A 16,848-nucleotide genomic window follows, 5' to 3' on the forward strand; every position below is an offset into this window, starting at 1 on the left:
GCTGAAGGACAAACAGCTGGGATATGAGGGGCGGCTATTTGTGAGTGGGTCGAGGAGAAGTGGAATCTTTTTATGTACGGATCGGATTTTGAGGTCGACAAAGCAGAGTTCAAAAAGCAATGCAGGCGATTTTGAAAGGGTTATTTGTGATTTGAGTTGGTAAAATGTATATGTAAAGTCAAAACGATAAAAAAAATGGAAATCGTCATGTGTTTTTTGCACATTGGACAGAAATTAACAAGGCACTGCAGACTTTGTTTGCTCAATTTCACTCAATTTGGAACAATCTTCGAAACCCCTGCCATGGACACGATACATATTGCGCCTACAATAAAGGACTGGACTGACATCATAATTTACATACGGATAATGGAAAAAAAAAGAAAAATGATAATACTTTTGGACTCAATTTGAAAATGGACAAATTTGACAACCAATGGACTAAATGGGACTTTTCTGTGGATTCGACCACCTTTATTTTCTAATTGTATGTTTTACTAATTCTCTGATCCGGCCGGTTTTGTTTTTATTGTTTTATGTTAAATATAAATAAATGAAGAAATAAATGATTTTATTTCTGAAGCCTGAGCCTGGTTTGTAGTGACTGCTTTACACACTAGGTCTAGTGCAGTGGCTCCCAAGCGTTTCACACCACTTGATCTAAACCAGGTCCAGAACAGGACTATTCCATGTCCAAACTACGGCTTTAAACAAATTAAAATAGGGCTACACAATTGTTTTACTAGTTATAAACAAGGACAAACCCAAAAGAGAACAAAAATGTGCAATAAAATGACTTCAAGTTGATATTTGAAGGAGCCTGCATGCCACAGTTGTAGCATGTAGATCGTGAACTTTCATTAATCAACATGCACTGTCCAGACTAAATGAACAAATAAACAGCCTAAATACAATAATGATCAGGGCGGAGATAAAAACGACTACAGTACAGAGCGAGAGGCCCAACGTTTATCCAGGTGGAACTCGCAAAAAACACCTGAGAGAACACAAGACGGTTATTTATCATGCGGAGTGACGGAAGGAACAGCGGCTCTAGTGAAAGCTCTATCCCTCAGGAGGCTCTGGAGTCATGTCCTTTAACAGCTTCTGAAGAGCATCAAATTAAAACACGTCGTATGTGATTATCCACGGTAAAGTAAATAAGAAAATACAATTGTAAAAAAGATAAGAGTCTTTTGTGGGCCACTGCTTTATACTGTATCTGTCGAACAAAGATACGACCGGCCAAAAGAGTCAACAGCGAAAAGCCGGCTAAGCAAGTCCTTGAGTAGGGTCAAATATTTCCACAGAGGCCAGAGGAGACTATACTGAAGAAGACTGTTAAGACAAACACTATTACTATTTCAGACAAACTCTATCCAAGAATAATGCAGCTTGGTGTAAATGTTATGTATGTCTTCACCCAAACCCATGCAACTTGCCTTGGATTTAGATGCACAGGTTTGTGTGAAGAACTAAGGGAATACTTTTACTTCAATTAACAAACACTTCGGATCAGACAGGTTAATCATCATCTAATTGTCACATGACTCAACGCATGTCTAAAAAAGAAAAAACACACAAAAAAACAATGGCCCTGGGGAGAAATTGCCTCTATTGAGTTGCTGTTTAATGATGTGTCGTGACATGAAGCTTGACCCCTGGTGGACAGCGGTTACCAAACCCAAAATCCTCTTTTCCCCCCGCGGACGCAGTTACGAGCCATCATTTTCATTTAGTGGCTCGCTCAGCTTCTCTAATGAGTCCCAGCTCGCGTAGTGGAAATGGGAGGGAGTCTGAGGCTTTGGGACACACGGGGCGCGTTGGAGGAGGAGGACACACGCAAGTTGGAGCCGCGAGAAGTCGGTTGCGTCTTTTCTCTGTCCGCGCGTAAAAGCGGATCCTTCAGCCAGCGCGCGCGCGGCCCAGTCCATTATAGGGGACTCGTCTTCCTCCAGGACGGGCTCTTCCGACCCCATTTGATTTATCACCGCGGAGAAGAGCTGGGAATTTATGGCTCAGACAATGTCAGGGCTCGACTCGGGAGGTGTCTAAGTTGATGGAGTCTATGCGCGTTTGAGTCTCACTTCTCCGGATGATGGACGGCGGGCGAGCGTCGGGGACCGGTTCGACACCCGAGAGACGAGTCGTGACTTAAGTCTGAGCTGACGGGATCCTCGGAGCTTGGCAGGAGACGAGTCAGATCTGTGCCATGGGGAGCCAAAGTGTGGCGAGGAGGCGCCGCTCCAAGCCCGTGTGCCACAAGGTTTACCTGTGGAGCATCCTGCTGCTGCTCATGTGCACGCCCAGGGTGGACTCGTCGTGGTGGTATGTGCAATTCATAGTTTTGTGATCGTTTTTATTTTTAATCATATGCATTTGAATATTTGTCCCTTTGAACCGTAGGATAAAACAAGAAGTGACAAGCCCTAACTTTTTCGACACATTATTCCATTGTCAATTGTTTATTTGTATTCAAACTGACTCAATTAAGAAATGCAGTCTCTATTGGACTGAGTTAAGTGCGTTATTTTGTGCCTAATGCATGTTGGACAGTAGAGGTGCCATGTCCATTCAAAGTGAACAGTTCTGTTGAGTGTGTCACGTCTTTATGAAGATTAATGACGCTGCCTGAACACCCCCTATCCATTCATCTTGCCCAGAGTAAGTGGCAGGTGCAGGCGGTGGTGCATGAATTTATGCCCCTTGATGATTTCTCTGGAGGCTTTAACAGCCTCGAGGACAAAGGCGAAATCCTAAAATACAACATACAGTATATGGTGTCAAATACATGCAGTCGCTTAAACTGAGCGGTTCCACCTGCAGCAACGTTTTTTTCAAAAGTTATTTGTGTAAAATGTAAAAAAAAAAGTAAAATAGCTGCTTAATAAAGTGATTATTGGAAAGTTAAATTCTGTGTTGCAGAGGTACAAAACACACATATTTGGAGTTTTGTTTCGCTTTGCTTTGTATTGAAATTTCTGCTAAATTGCACTTGTGAATGTGAGTCCATGTTGTGAAACGGCTCAGATTTTGGTGAAGCAACGAAGTGAGTCATTCTAAATCAGTGAAGTCTGATGGGCAGTGACACTATCATTCATGAGCCTGCAAATGAATCATAGTGCTGGCCCAGGAGATTGAGTTCATCTGATACAGGATTATGCAATAACTTTACATGATGCAAAAACATGTAATAGAAATTGCATATTTGTTCTTTTCTTGGCCAAGTGTCATTTAATTGTTGCACGTTTCCAAGAGTATTCATGCCATTTGTGCAACTTTGTATTCTCCAATTAAACATTTTAGTTTAAAACGATGTAATATATAGAAATACTTTTTGCATTTTTGCTATACGTACTCCTCACAAGCTGCAGGAAGTCTGGAACATTGGCTTGGGACTTGCACAATAGTCTCTTTCCAACCGAGATCTTAAATATTGACCTGTGGGACTTAAACAGCTATAGTGTTCAATGTCCAGTTAGTTACATGGCTGACATTTAGAAACACTGACAGAGGACTATTTATGGATCTATGAATAGAAGAGGGAAGAAAGAACAGGAGATGCTGACTCCATTCAGAAGAATTCTGAGTCACAACACTAACCCTCAGCACAAGCTCCACGTACAGCTATTTCAGACAATACATTGCATATGAATGGTAGTTTTTGATGATGTCAGTATTTCAGATGGAGAAGAGAGGTCTAAATATAACTCTATGGCAGATATATTTAATTTTGTGGTCATACTAAACTTTTATCTTCAATACTACCACCAATTTCAAGACCAAAATTAAAATTAAAATACCTGTTTTTTGTTTTTTTAAGGAAAATAGACTTAAATTTCAATACAATATAATAGTGCTTTCTTTATTAAACCATGTTGTCTTATACTAGTTTTGAATTAGTCCTAAAACTGTTGTGGAAGGTCAAATTTTGCCCCATATATGTAATATCGATACAAAAAATTATAATATAATTGTTTTTTGTTTATGATCGGGACCACATTTGACATAATCTTGTGATTCAACCTGTTTTATAGATTATTTGATCAACCAGACTTTTTTTCTAGTTCTCCATTGAAATGAATGATGCTCCCACTTAACCAGAAATACCAACACGAATAGAAGTGCAGAATAGAAGTGCAGAATAGAAGTGCAGAATAGAAGTGCAGAATAGAAGTGCAGAATAGAATTGCAGAATAGAAGCAGTAACTGTCAGAAGTGAAAGTGGGCGGGGCATGATTTGTGCTGACAGACAAGCTGTTGAACTTTTTGCCAGATTTCCAGTCATGTGAGGCTCAGAATAATCCAATAATCAGCAACCACGCACAAATATCAGCATTTTGACTGTTCAGCTGTTACAAACAAATTCTGAACACACCCATTTATTGACAGTACCTCTAATTGAAATGCACACCGTCACCCCATGTATACTTGTATCACCACGCTCGGAGCCCAATCACAAGTACTGCAATAACTCCAAGCAGTGAGTCATCTCTCATTGCATCTCCTCCATCTTCATCGGTTTCTGTCTGGGTCTTCTTAGACAGTGTTGAGGTCTTTTGGCACGGCTGCTCGGTCCAACACAATAAACACGAGAACGGCTTCTGCTCAGCTTTACTGCTCAGCCATGGCTACACCTCCACACGGACGGCCCATAACAGGAGTGGAAACTGCCTGCTACGTGTCTCTCTGTCTCGGTGGCCCGGCGACACAATTGCGATTAAGAACCATAATGATATCCGGATGGGGAGCGGAGCGTGCAGGCTTAGGGGAAGGGGCTTCACCACATTACGGTGGGCAAATGGCTGGGAACCGTACTGTAGATGACTGTACTCTGGTCTGAGTACCTCGGCTGTGACACTGGAGGATTATGTGTGAATGGAGCAGGAAGCGCAGGCCTGTCAGAGCTCTTCACTGAACCACAGGAATTTAATAATCTCCTCCACATCCTGAAGTGGACAAATGGGTTTAGATGGATAAGCGCCTCATAAATGTATAAAGATGTAGTGTGCGGTGCAGGAGTGCTCTACCTATAGGTCAAGTAAGACAGTAGTGCTCCGCCTTTTTAAAAAGTTCTCCGTATTCATGGATTTCAGCTTCAACTCTTCTTCATTCTAAGGTTAAAATATGAAGTTGTTATTGCTATGGCGATATGACAAAATAGCCATCATTCTGAAATCTATGGGTATCATTCTTAGGTTGTGAGTGGAGGATGAAAGTCAGTCTTGAATCGGTTTCTTGAATCCACAGTAAGGCATCAAACTGATACATCTCCACAGGCGATGCCACCAGAACAATCTGTAGAGAGAACGTATTTCAAAGTATTTATTTAGCACTAAAACTACCTGTAATTAAATGCAAGATGGATACATGTAAGAGCGGTTGAGCCTTCACCATAAACGTTACATAGGCCGTAGTCATCGGGTGGATTGGTGTGCACCAGGCTTGAATCTTAGTTTTTGTCGTGTTTGACCGTGGTGTTTCTAACTGCAAGTGACAGATCCCAGTTATGAATTGTTTGTTTCCCTCGCGCTCGGTCTTGTTTGGATTTTAGTTCCAGCAGGACAAGCTCCTTGCTAGGTAATGGATTGGTGGATATACTAAGCTTTTAATTTGCACCAAGTATTAGTATATAAGACCAACTTCATACTGGGGAAAAAGCTAAATAATGTAAGAAAACATGCATTAAAAAAACACATTTGTTAAAGTAGTTCAACCTCGAACGTAGAACTGGATTTGAAGTTGGTCTATCCAGCCACAAAACCGTTACAGGATAATCGTGAGTTCATAAAACCCACGTAGTCTGGCACAAATCTGTTTATTATTGAGAACAAAGCGGAGTTGAGTTGACCAAAGTTATGGCCAGCGCAGTGATTACCTGGAACAACAGAGGGTGAACTTTATACAATTATTAGGCGATGAAATATTAGTGTGCTGTGGCCAAACAACTCATAGCCATGGTTAAGAACTAAGGGTAAGGTTTCAATTAAGCTAAATAGTGTAGAGAAATGTGTCCTCTGCATTTGACCCATCCTTTAGGTATTGTCTTATAGGAGCAGTGGATTATTGGGGTGCACTTCTTTATAAAGCCAGGTTCATTGGTCAGTAGGAGAACCTATACGGGGCCTTACATTGATCGATAAATACAGTAGATTAGTTTAGCGGGTGGATTCATCTTGTAAGGTCAGCAGATTGCGTGTCAGGGCAGTTTGAGGGGTGTAACAGCACTCAGGACAAAAGAGTCCACTGTGTCCAGCAGCCCAAGCATCACACTGTCCCCGTCCATCACAGCCAGCATTCAGGGAGAGTCAGGAGAACTCTAAGCCTTACTTCACTCTGTTGGTGATGAGAAGGGCCATTCTATCAAAGGTCGGTCTTCTGCTGGGATTGGAGTAAAATATTTGTGGCACTGGTGTAAAACCTCTGTATCCAGCTCCCATCCAAGTAGTAACCAGGCCCAACCCTGCTTAGCTTCTGATTAAATAAGGTTGGGCATTGACAAAGTGATAGAAAGCAGGGGAAGACAAACCAAGACAAGCCATTATTAGTGGGAAAGACACACGGCTGAACCTATCACAGCTCTGTATCATCTCAATGAGTAACAGTTGCTACTACCTGTCGTGCTCGCAGGTACATTGGCGCATTGGGGGCCCGGGTGATCTGCTCCCACATCCCCGGCTTGGTCAACAAACAACGGCAGCTCTGCCAGAGACACCCCGACCTGATGCAGTCCATCGGGGAGGGCGCCATGGAGTGGATCAAAGAGTGCCAACACCAATTCAGACACCACCGCTGGAACTGCAGCACCCTAGACCGCGACCACAGCGTCTTTGGCCGCGTCATCCATCGAAGTGAGTGACTGGTCAATCGTTTTTGTGGAGTGGAGACCATGGATTAGTTTATCCAAGCTCTTAATGAAGCAGAATTGGCCAAAACCACACGAGGATGGTCCTTTATGGGTTATTTCAGCCATTACCAGTGACCTTTGTCGATCAAAGATAAGCACAATTCTTTATCAAAATGACCACATTTGGTGCTTTTATGCTGGGTTCTCCAAATGTCTTAAAGTACATTATTAAACTGCTAATTCAAAACTTTTACTGACTTTTGTTTGTGCTGCTTCGTCTGTACTTTGACTTAAGTAACAGATACTGCAAGGGCAGCTTTGAAAAAATATCTGTGCCCAAATATCAGGGAATTTTGACAAACGTAACAAAAAAAATGAATGTTGACTTGTTTTACAGATGTTGTTCACTTAATTAGCATAACATTGTGTTGACTGAACTTGGACTTTTGACTTGGAAATGATTTTAGTTCGACGATCGAGCCAAAAACCAAACTTACAGTGGTAAGTCATATTTTAAACTACCACCACCCCTTCTGCCCTTGCGTGACAGTGTCTGTTTATACCAAAGACGATCACTCTCGTAAATGTCTCTTCCAGATAATAGCGGAATTAATAGGTGTCAACTTTGGCCTATTGAGAAAGTGCTTCGTTCCACTGACAAAAAACAAGTAGTAGATTGAGAGATCTCCAGTGCTGATGTATAAACAGTAATAGGAGATGTAAATATTTGGGTGGATGTTTCTGGCCGGCAGACAAAGCGCTACTCCCCGACATACCGCCTGTGTTCTGCTCGGTTGCGTGAGCAGGAATGAGAGTGGGGAGGTGGGTGGGAAAAGCCAGACCAAATACCCCCCCGAAATCTCCTCTGCTCTTCTGAAATGAAAACACACAGAGCAGTGACAGGGAGGATCATCATCCGTGCACAATCCGCAGAACTAGAACTGCAACCTGTACCTGTAATGTCTCTCAGAAGCATTTTTCAGATGAATGAATTCAACTAATCCCACAACCACAAAGGGGATTTTTTTTGGCTCCGTGATTCCCCTTTATTAATCAACCGAATATGTCAAAATTCAATCTGTGCAAGCCCAAATGCTACTGATGGAGAATGACTACGGCAACAAATGGTCAAACTACATCTAAAGTCAATCCGTATCTTTTACTCTCTAAACGTGTTCATTTTAAATTAAATATGAGCTCAACATCTAACTGCTAATAAACTTGAGCAGTGCAGAGAAATCACAAAGTCAACTGACATTAGTGTTTGATGATTACGGCAATATGTTAAGTGTCTTTATCTAAAAATAACCCTCAACAACTTTATAAGCAAACTCTATTTAACTTGAATGACTGACAAACTAAGGCTAAAACTGACAGATGACATGGTAGAGCAACCACCATTGGAACATCAATGTTGATAATAATTCTGTAAACTCTTCTTCCAAGGCATGTTTCCCATCTATTTGTTTCAATTTACAAGCACATTAAATTTCACACTTGTGGTTTCCATTATAGAACATCATTTCTTCCACTCACGACTCTTGGTCTCTAAATCCAACCACAATCATCACAAAGAAAACTGATGCTATTCTTGCCGCATACCTGTGCGTCCGCAGGCAGCAGAGAGGCGGCGTTCGTGTATGCCATCTCATCGGCCGGGGTGGTGTACGCCATCACCAGGGCGTGTGGTCAGGGCGAGCTGAAGATGTGCGGCTGTGACGACAGGAGAGGCCAGGGTACAGACCACAGGGGCACGTTCGACTGGGGCGGCTGCAGCGACAACATCCACTACGGCATACGCTTCGCCAAGGCCTTCATCGACGCCCAGGAGAGGAGCGTGAGAGACGCCCGGGCGCTCATGAACCTGCACAACAACCGCTGCGGCCGCATGGTGAGCCTCCTGTTCAGTTTGACGCCTGGATTAGAATTGTAAATGAGTAAAAACAATACAGAAGATGGAGATGGCGAGGTTCTCTTTGGGAGTGGGGATGATTCATGTTGGATGTTTTGAACGTGAAGTAAGTTTATTGACCCACATGGAGGACATATTTTGACATGTAAACAGAGAATAGAAACTTCAAGTATGCATTTTTTGAGTGTCTGGGATGACAATGGCTCAAAGAAAGTGAAAACTTGTTATTTTGAATATTGCCCAGACTGCTGCATAGCGCCATTTCCTTCCCCTTGCCTAGGTGTGCATGCAGTCTATAAGAGATTGATTGTGGTAAAAAAAAAAGTTGTTCATGCAGATTGGTAGAAAGGCTTTCATAATACTGACAGAAGAGAAGTGTTTGGTGCAACTTAATATTACGTTTAATAGCTAGTTGCAGCTACTACTTATCATTTCTAGGCATTAGTGGAATTGATTTTGTGAATAGAGCCATTTTATATTGAGTTTTGCTGTAGAATCTCCTTAGTATCACCTGTAAGACTTTGCCTGAACACACATCCACCTCCCTTGTGTCTAAGCCCTGTGCCCTTTGCCCTTTGCTCCAGGCAGTGAAGCGCTTCATGAAGCCTGAGTGCAAGTGTCACGGGGTGAGCGGCTCATGCTCCCTGCGGACCTGCTGGATGGCCATGGCCGACTTCAGGCAGACGGGGGACTACCTGTTTAAGAAGTACAACTCTGCCGTGGAAGTCATCATGAACCAGGACGGGACGGGCTTTAGAGTGGCAGACCGAGACTACAGGGGGAACACCAAGAACGAGCTGGTGTATGTGGAGAACTCCCCCGACTACTGCCTCATGGACCGGGCAGCAGGTCAGGACTACTAATTGCACCATGCACGGATTCCCAGGGGTTGGGCATAATATTAGGAATGTCTCTGAAATATTGTAAAAAAGTCTGTCAGGTACCGTATTTCCTGGACTATAAGTCACACCTTTTTTCATAGTTTTGGCCGGGGTGCGACTTATACTTATATTTATACTTATACTTATACTCCGGAGCGACTTATATGTGATATTATTTGTTATTTTCACACTTGCGACCGCATTTCATACTCTAGTGCAACTTATACATGTTTTTTCTTTTCTATTATGCATTTTTTTGGCTGGTGCGACTTATAGTTCGGAAAATATGGTAAATTGCAATCGAAATAGCAATTTGAGCGGTTGCAAATTGCAAATCGCAAAGATTGCAATGGATTCCACTGTCCACTGTATCTCCATTGAGAATATTTCTATAAACCTGATAACATTGGATATTAAGACATAAGATATTTAAGCATTTATTTTAATGTGAATATGTGAAGTAAGTCTTTACACTGCAAAATTCAACTAATTCAAGCAAAATGTAAAGGTTTGACAATTGCTATCACATTAACTACGGTTTCGAAAATAGAGGTTGGACTATTCCTTTGACAAATTGTATCCCCAGTTTATACATTTTTTAGTTTTATCATTTGAATCAACGCTACATCCATGTAATATACACAGAAATGATCATTTTGTTGAATTAATGTTCAAAGGCTCAAACATTTGGATAGAATTCAGAATTTCCCTTGTGTAATTTTCAAAAGATTTTTAATTTTTACGTCCACAAACTTCAACTAGACTGGTGTAAAACGAACATTTATACTCACAACAGATATTATCCCACCAAATAAAGTCAACATTAGAAAAAACTTGAATACACAAGTAAAAGTACAACAAACCCCATTTAATATATCTAATACTGTGTAACATGTCATCTCACAATACCACCATTTGCACATTGAGCCCCCTCATTACAGTAGCAACACCATCTCCTCAGAGACAAAGGACCTAAACGCTTTTTACATCACAATCTCTGAGAACCTGGCTCTCCCCTGAAGACCTGCATTCCTCCACAGCTTAGAGTTCAGTGGTTTAACCTTTTCACATCCCCTTTAATTCAGCCTGTTTGCTTTGCCTTGTTAAGTCCTATCTCCCTCCTCCAATCATGCCTCTTCAGCGTAGCATCAAACACTTTCACTTTGCAAAACCAGTCGGCTCATATCGATGCTGCTACTTTAGTCCAATCTCCTGGTGCTATTAGCTTCCCTGCTCCCCGACTAGAAAGGCCGCTCACTCCATTCAAAGCCTGCTGTCTGCTCCTTTGAAAAAGTGACGCTGAAGTGGCGCTTATGACCCTCCTTGTCGCTAATCTCCATTGTAAAGGAATTCACTGCCCGAGGATACATGCAGGATTATTTTTCAAATCCAGTCTTTGGTCAGTTTAAGCTCTCTTGAAGGCCAAAGGGAGAAAGTTTTGTCATTATCCATAACAGAGCAGCTGATGAGATGTTGTTACAAGTAGCACCTCATCTGTACGGCGTTGTCTTTTATTCAACATTGTCTGCAGGCTGTGGGAAAAGTGATGTAAGAAGAGGTAGGATCAGTTTGCAGTGTCGACATTAGAGGGGGAGCTCATCTTTGGTTATCTGGCAACAATAGCTTCTCCTCAAGTCATCTCTGGAGGAGGGCCAACTATTGAACATTATAGGAGGCAGAAATTGTTTTCGCTTTCAAAATAAGATGAAAGTAAGTTATGAAAACATAACTTACATTACATAAATTAATCACCGTTGGGACAAAGCAGTTTGGCCACTGCATTACTACTATAAAGATGCATTTCAAAAGTATGCATCCATCGAAGTCAATGGGCCGTGCGCGCTAGCACATGTCACCACTTTAACCTGACCAATCAGAGGGAGAACTGCTCGAAGCAGAGTGAACCGAAGCTCAAGAATTAAAAGCTGTTTAAGAAAACTGAAGGAAAAGTGGATTTTGTAGGTCCCTGTCAGCCGAACACGAGCAGTGTTTTTTGTGTGTGTGTGTGTTTTATGAGAAAAATGCTTTCTGGCCGGCTGAGAATTTCTTTGTTGCATTTCCATGGCCACTTTGGCCGACTCACGACAGATAATTGAATCGATCCATGCTATTGACACACGTCATTGCCACACATTAGCATCAAGATCAGGTGCATAATGCACCTAACATTATCCAAGCCTTATACATTAAAATAAATACATGTTAAAACGCATCGAGGTGCAGAGAAGTGAAATAAATGCAATAAAAGCTGACCAGAAGTTGTTTCTCATTTACTCTGTCTTTAGCCACATCGCAGAGTCAAAACATGGCTATAACAGAAGTCAATTTACCATAACACTTAATAATAACCACATCTTGAGTTGCATTAAGGATGCATGACAAGGACTTATTTCAGAATCAACATACTGTTTATCAAGAGTGATTCAGGCTTAGTAACTGCTTAAAACCATAAGCCTGAATCTTTCTTAATTAACAATTTGTTAATTATGAAAAAAGTCTTTACTATCGTCTTAAAAGTGAAGTTAATAAAAGTGGTATATCCAATATCTCAAAGGAAAATTCAGAAACATTTCATCATCATTCATATTGGTGATTAATAGCATTTATTACTACAATCAATATAACTGTACCTTTCACTGGTCTCCATCTCTGACATCTCCAAATATTCTAATGAAAATATCTGTTTGCTGCAAATGTTTCAATGTTTAGCCAATAAGACCTGACCCAAAAGGACAAATTAAAATAAAACAAAAGAAGAACGCCTTTATTATGTTTATGCAACTTGAAAACCCATCTCTGCTGTCCTCAGGCTCCCTAGGCACCGCTGGCAGAGTGTGTAACAAGTCTTCACGGGGGACGGACGGCTGTGAGGTCATGTGCTGTGGGCGGGGCTACGACACCATGCCCGTCAAACGTGTGACCAAGTGTGAGTGCAAGTTCAAATGGTGCTGCGCTGTGGAGTGTAAAGACTGCGAGGACGAGGTGGACATTCACACATGTAAACCACACAAGAGGCCTTACTGAAGGGAGAGGTGCACTCTGGGAAACGGTGTTCCACTCTCTGAACTATAGACTTTGGACCGCTCCTGAAGCCTCTCGAATGGACTCCACTGAGATGCCACATGACGGACGCTAAACTAGAAACTAGACCTGGTTTCTGATCTATGCTGCTTTATTGAGAGTTTAATATGAGATGTGAACATGTTTGTAACAGAAGTATGTTGCCTGCTTCTCCAGAAGAAACCTAAACACATAGACACACTATTATACCTTATCATAGCCTACACGTTGTAGCGGGTAAAACAAGAAAATATGTAAACATGAAAATAATATAATATTCAGGCAATATTTGTCACTGTAAATGTTGTGTAAAATAAAACACATTTTGTTCATCTTCATCAAAAGGTCTTTTGCCTACAAAATGACACGTCTGCTTTTCAAAAATAATTGACGCAAATTAATTACCACTATTAAGCAAGAAGTACACATTGGTTACCAATAAAGTGTATATACACTGAAAGAGAATCCTTCACTCTCGTGTACTCTTCCTCACCACCAGACTGGTATGCCATTCTTTTTCCTACAGATTATTTGACCAAGTCAAGGGTAGACCAGTATCATTTTTGTTGCCTTCAACTTCCTGGTAAACCAGTGCTCCAACCACTAAATGAAAACATACAAATTGTCAAAATTCTGAATATAACATGTCAAATGTCATTTAGTTTACAGTAAAATAATAAATTGTCTAATCTCACAGAACATCTAAGCCTAAAAAGAACACACAGCATGGACTGGTTTGTAAAAGTATTTGAGAAGAACTGTCCAAGGCTTTACAAAAACAGCACTGAAGTAACCATAGACCCTGATTTGTACTTTTCACCATGTGGTACTTCAGCCAGGACGTCCCTTAGAGGCGCTTCCACGTTTAAGTGAATCTGACAACAGGCCGCACACACTACACATACTTTCATATCCACGTCATGACGAGCAGAGCCAAGGAAAAGGGCTTTGAACAAACCCAACAACACAATGTCAAATGTGCACAGGTCAAAGGTTAATTGTAAATTGTTGCATTTTTGTTTTAAATGTAAATTGAGAATATGTTGGCTGTATTTTTGTAAAAGATTAGAAAGGTGAGGGGTTACAAACAGGGAGGGGGATTGTGGTTCTTGGTGCATTGGCTCTGGAATACTTTTATTCTTACGATCATAAAACAACTAAACAGTAAAAAAGTCCAGTTGAGGGCGACAGTGACAACAAACACACAGAACAGATTGTTCTCAATTTATTTGTTCCTTCATGTCTTATATGTCTACTGCCCTTTGCTGCTTAAATATTTATGTGTATTATACGATGTGTCCAAAATAAACAAATATGACACGGTGCTTTCATTCTGACTTCTATATTCATGTTAATACCATTGGACATAACAAAGACATAACGTTGCTTTTAAGGTTTTACTCAAAATACACCTGTGTTTTTGATTTAGCCCATATCTTTTAAAGTGCGTTGCCCCTTGTACTTGTTTTGTCCTGCTTTGAGCCCAGTTTAATTCTGTTGTAGACTTGATTTGGCCTTGTCCATGTTATTTCCAGATTTATGACTGTATTTTCTGGACTATAAGTCGCACCTTTTTTCATAGTTTTGGCCGGAGTGCGACTTAATACTTATATACTTATACTCCGGAGCGACTTTTATTTGTTATTTTCACACTTGCAACTGCATTTCATACTCCAGTGCAACTTATATATGTTTTTTTCTTCTCTATTATGCATTTTTTGGCTGGTGCGACTTATAGACGGGTGCGACTTATAGACCGGTGCAACTTATAGTCCAGAAATACGGTATTTGAGTTGTAGTTTGAATGCTGTGCAAGAATGAACTCTGAGTCTGGGTTCAGTCATGGTGCGAAGAGTTTGAGAACCTCTGACCTTTAGCGTACTCTATTGACTTTTTGGACATGAGCAAATTGGCTTCGGTCAAACTGCTATTGATTACACAATTAGGATGTTGTTGCTCAGAATCAGAAGCTGACACTGCAAACTCAAGTGTTCCCCTTTAAAATGCTACTAAGTAAGTAAACTTTACAATGATTAACTGACATCAGATCTAAGGCTAATGATTATTTTTCGTCTACATAAAAAGAGTAAGTAACAATTTGTCATTTCTAGGGTTGAAATGTCAGTTAGCTTTCGTCTCTATTAAAAAAGGATGATAAAAAAAAGAATAACAATAAGTAGATTAACTGCAAACATGTGGGCTCATCATTTCTTGACCTTTTTGTCCAGGAAAACATAAAAATCAGGGTATTTTTCAGTAAGTGTCTCTCATAATGTCCCGTTAAATAAATACAAAATGCGAAAAACAGCTGTAAATATATTTAAATGAAACCAATCTGATATCACTAATGTATCTGACGGATTCTTTTCTTTTGCAAAACCACCTCGATTTTCCATATGTTGTGATATTCTGTTAAATGAATCCCAGTTTCACCATTGAAATCGTATTAAATCTTACTTATGTTTTTCTTCACACACTTTTAAAACGTCTATACATAGTTGAATGCAAAAACAACACTTCTAAACAACACTTCCTGCACCATTCTGAAGACGACCCGTGCAAACATCCAGCGGCCGGCCTGAGTTTGAAGTGTGCGAGTGTCCCTGCCGTGATTTATCAGTCTGTAAAAATAACAAAAATAACCGGAGTGTCACTGCAGCCATCACAGTGATATCAAATGGCTGTCTCATTTTAACAGCATAGCGGGGCTAAAATTGGCCCGATGGGAGATGCTGGGAGTGTGGTCCTGCGGATGCTTCACATTCATCCCGAGCACAGCGCAGATATGTTGTAACGCGTGTCTACACTGCGTAATGGCTGTCAGGTTCATTGTAAACATGTGTGCGCTCTCCTTGAACCTCCCCGCTCCCCCCGCTGCATTTTACTACACAGACCAACCATGATTAATATACTTTATCTACATGCTCGTGTGTGTATGTCGTGATGAAAAGAACTGGCAAAATGTAGCTTCACTGTTATTGCTGGACTACATGACGACCCTTTTGACCCCATCAGAGGGAATTAGCTGTGTTGTGTGTGTATGAAATTTGACTTTTTTTTTTGTCTTATTGTGCATTTTATATGAAGTCAATTTTTGGCAATTGTGTGCTGCTGTGAAACAAGAGAACGAGACCAATCAAAAGTGACCACAGACAGTACACAGTGTCCAATAGATAAAGAGCTGCGATTATGTGTAAATATAAGAATACTAAAGCTGGGGTACTTGATTTCACACCACAAACCCAGAAGTAATAGAAGTGTGTGACTCATCGCTCGCTCTCACAAACCCTCTGCTTTTCAACAACTGCGCTTTTCCATATGACATGTCGAGTTCAACGTGAAGTGTATCTTTGATTGATTTAATTGAAGTATCAATTGATTTCCTTATGTTGTACTGCTTTTACTGGAGCGTTTCATGTGGGGGTCATCACATGTTAAGCCCCTTGAGGGTTTTTGGCGAACATCCATCACATTCTTTATAATACATTATTTTTTACAAAGTGACAATATTATGAACTCAACCTTTGGCACAGTGTTAATATTCACGTGCATTCATTTTAGGCACGTGCACAGCTTTAAGCAGTGAAGTGAAACTGGCTGCGCTGGGTGGTCCACCCCAATCAGAGCGCTTCTCTCAGCTCTAACTTCCAGATTGATAAGACAATACTTTATTATTAGATGCGGACAGCAAACAGTGGTCTCATTTTTGTCACAAAGCACTGTTTTAAAAAGTTCCTCTTTGAAAAAAATGTACTGCAGGTAGGTTTAAGTCTAATTCTAAAGTGCTCTTTGGAGAAAGGGTTCTTTTCAACTTGAAAGTACTTAAGTGGCTGGCTGTGGGGTACAATCTTGTAGAAAGTCATCAAGTTTTTGTTGTGTTTTGTGTCATCTTTTTTTTGCTCACTCCCACTCAAACTTACTTACATGTACTTACACTAAGTTACACTAGACAGAGGGTTTCTTGGCCATCATCTTTCACGTAACCATTCAGAAAAGTTATAACTTATAACCTTTTAGCGCTTGGCTCTAAAAGATTATAAAAGTTACGCACCAACATGTTTTGGAGAACACGGCCTTCATCAGGGCACAAGGACGAATAGCCAAGATAGAGTACAGGCTTTTTAACTTTTCTAAATAAAGCCACTAAA

The 16,848-nt window shown here is 40.8% G+C and overlaps 1 protein-coding gene across 1 annotated transcript; it reads left to right on the forward strand.

The window, feature by feature from the left end:
• The first annotated feature begins 2,042 nt into the window (after positions 1 to 2,042).
• Positions 2,043 to 14,025, forward strand: LOC140365963 (protein Wnt-2b-like). The gene is made up of 5 exons (XM_072452588.1): positions 2,043 to 2,328; positions 6,631 to 6,851; positions 8,464 to 8,738; positions 9,344 to 9,608; positions 12,450 to 14,025. Exons 1-5 carry the CDS (start codon positions 2,213 to 2,215, stop codon positions 12,662 to 12,664), a joined length of 1,092 nt encoding a protein of 363 aa, XP_072308689.1. The 5' UTR covers positions 2,043 to 2,212; the 3' UTR covers positions 12,665 to 14,025.
• The last annotated feature ends 2,823 nt before the right edge of the window (positions 14,026 to 16,848 follow it).

The sequence above is a fragment of the Eucyclogobius newberryi genome, unplaced genomic scaffold (assembly GCF_026437365.1).
Source record: "Eucyclogobius newberryi isolate DKJ021-1_F unplaced genomic scaffold, fEucNew1.0.hap1 SCAF_19, whole genome shotgun sequence".
Classification (NCBI taxonomy): Eukaryota; Metazoa; Chordata; class Actinopteri; order Gobiiformes; family Gobiidae; genus Eucyclogobius; species Eucyclogobius newberryi.

Coding starts and splice junctions, on each gene's coding strand:
- LOC140365963 (XM_072452588.1), top strand. CDS start 2,213: ATGGGGAGCCAAAGTGTGGCGAGGAGGCGCCGCTCCAAGCCCGTGTGC. Junction 2,329..6,630: donor AGGGTGGACTCGTCGTGGTG/GTATGTGCAATT, acceptor TCGTGCTCGCAG/GTACATTGGCGCATTGGGGG. Junction 9,609..12,449: donor CCTCATGGACCGGGCAGCAG/GTCAGGACTACT, acceptor TGCTGTCCTCAG/GCTCCCTAGGCACCGCTGGC.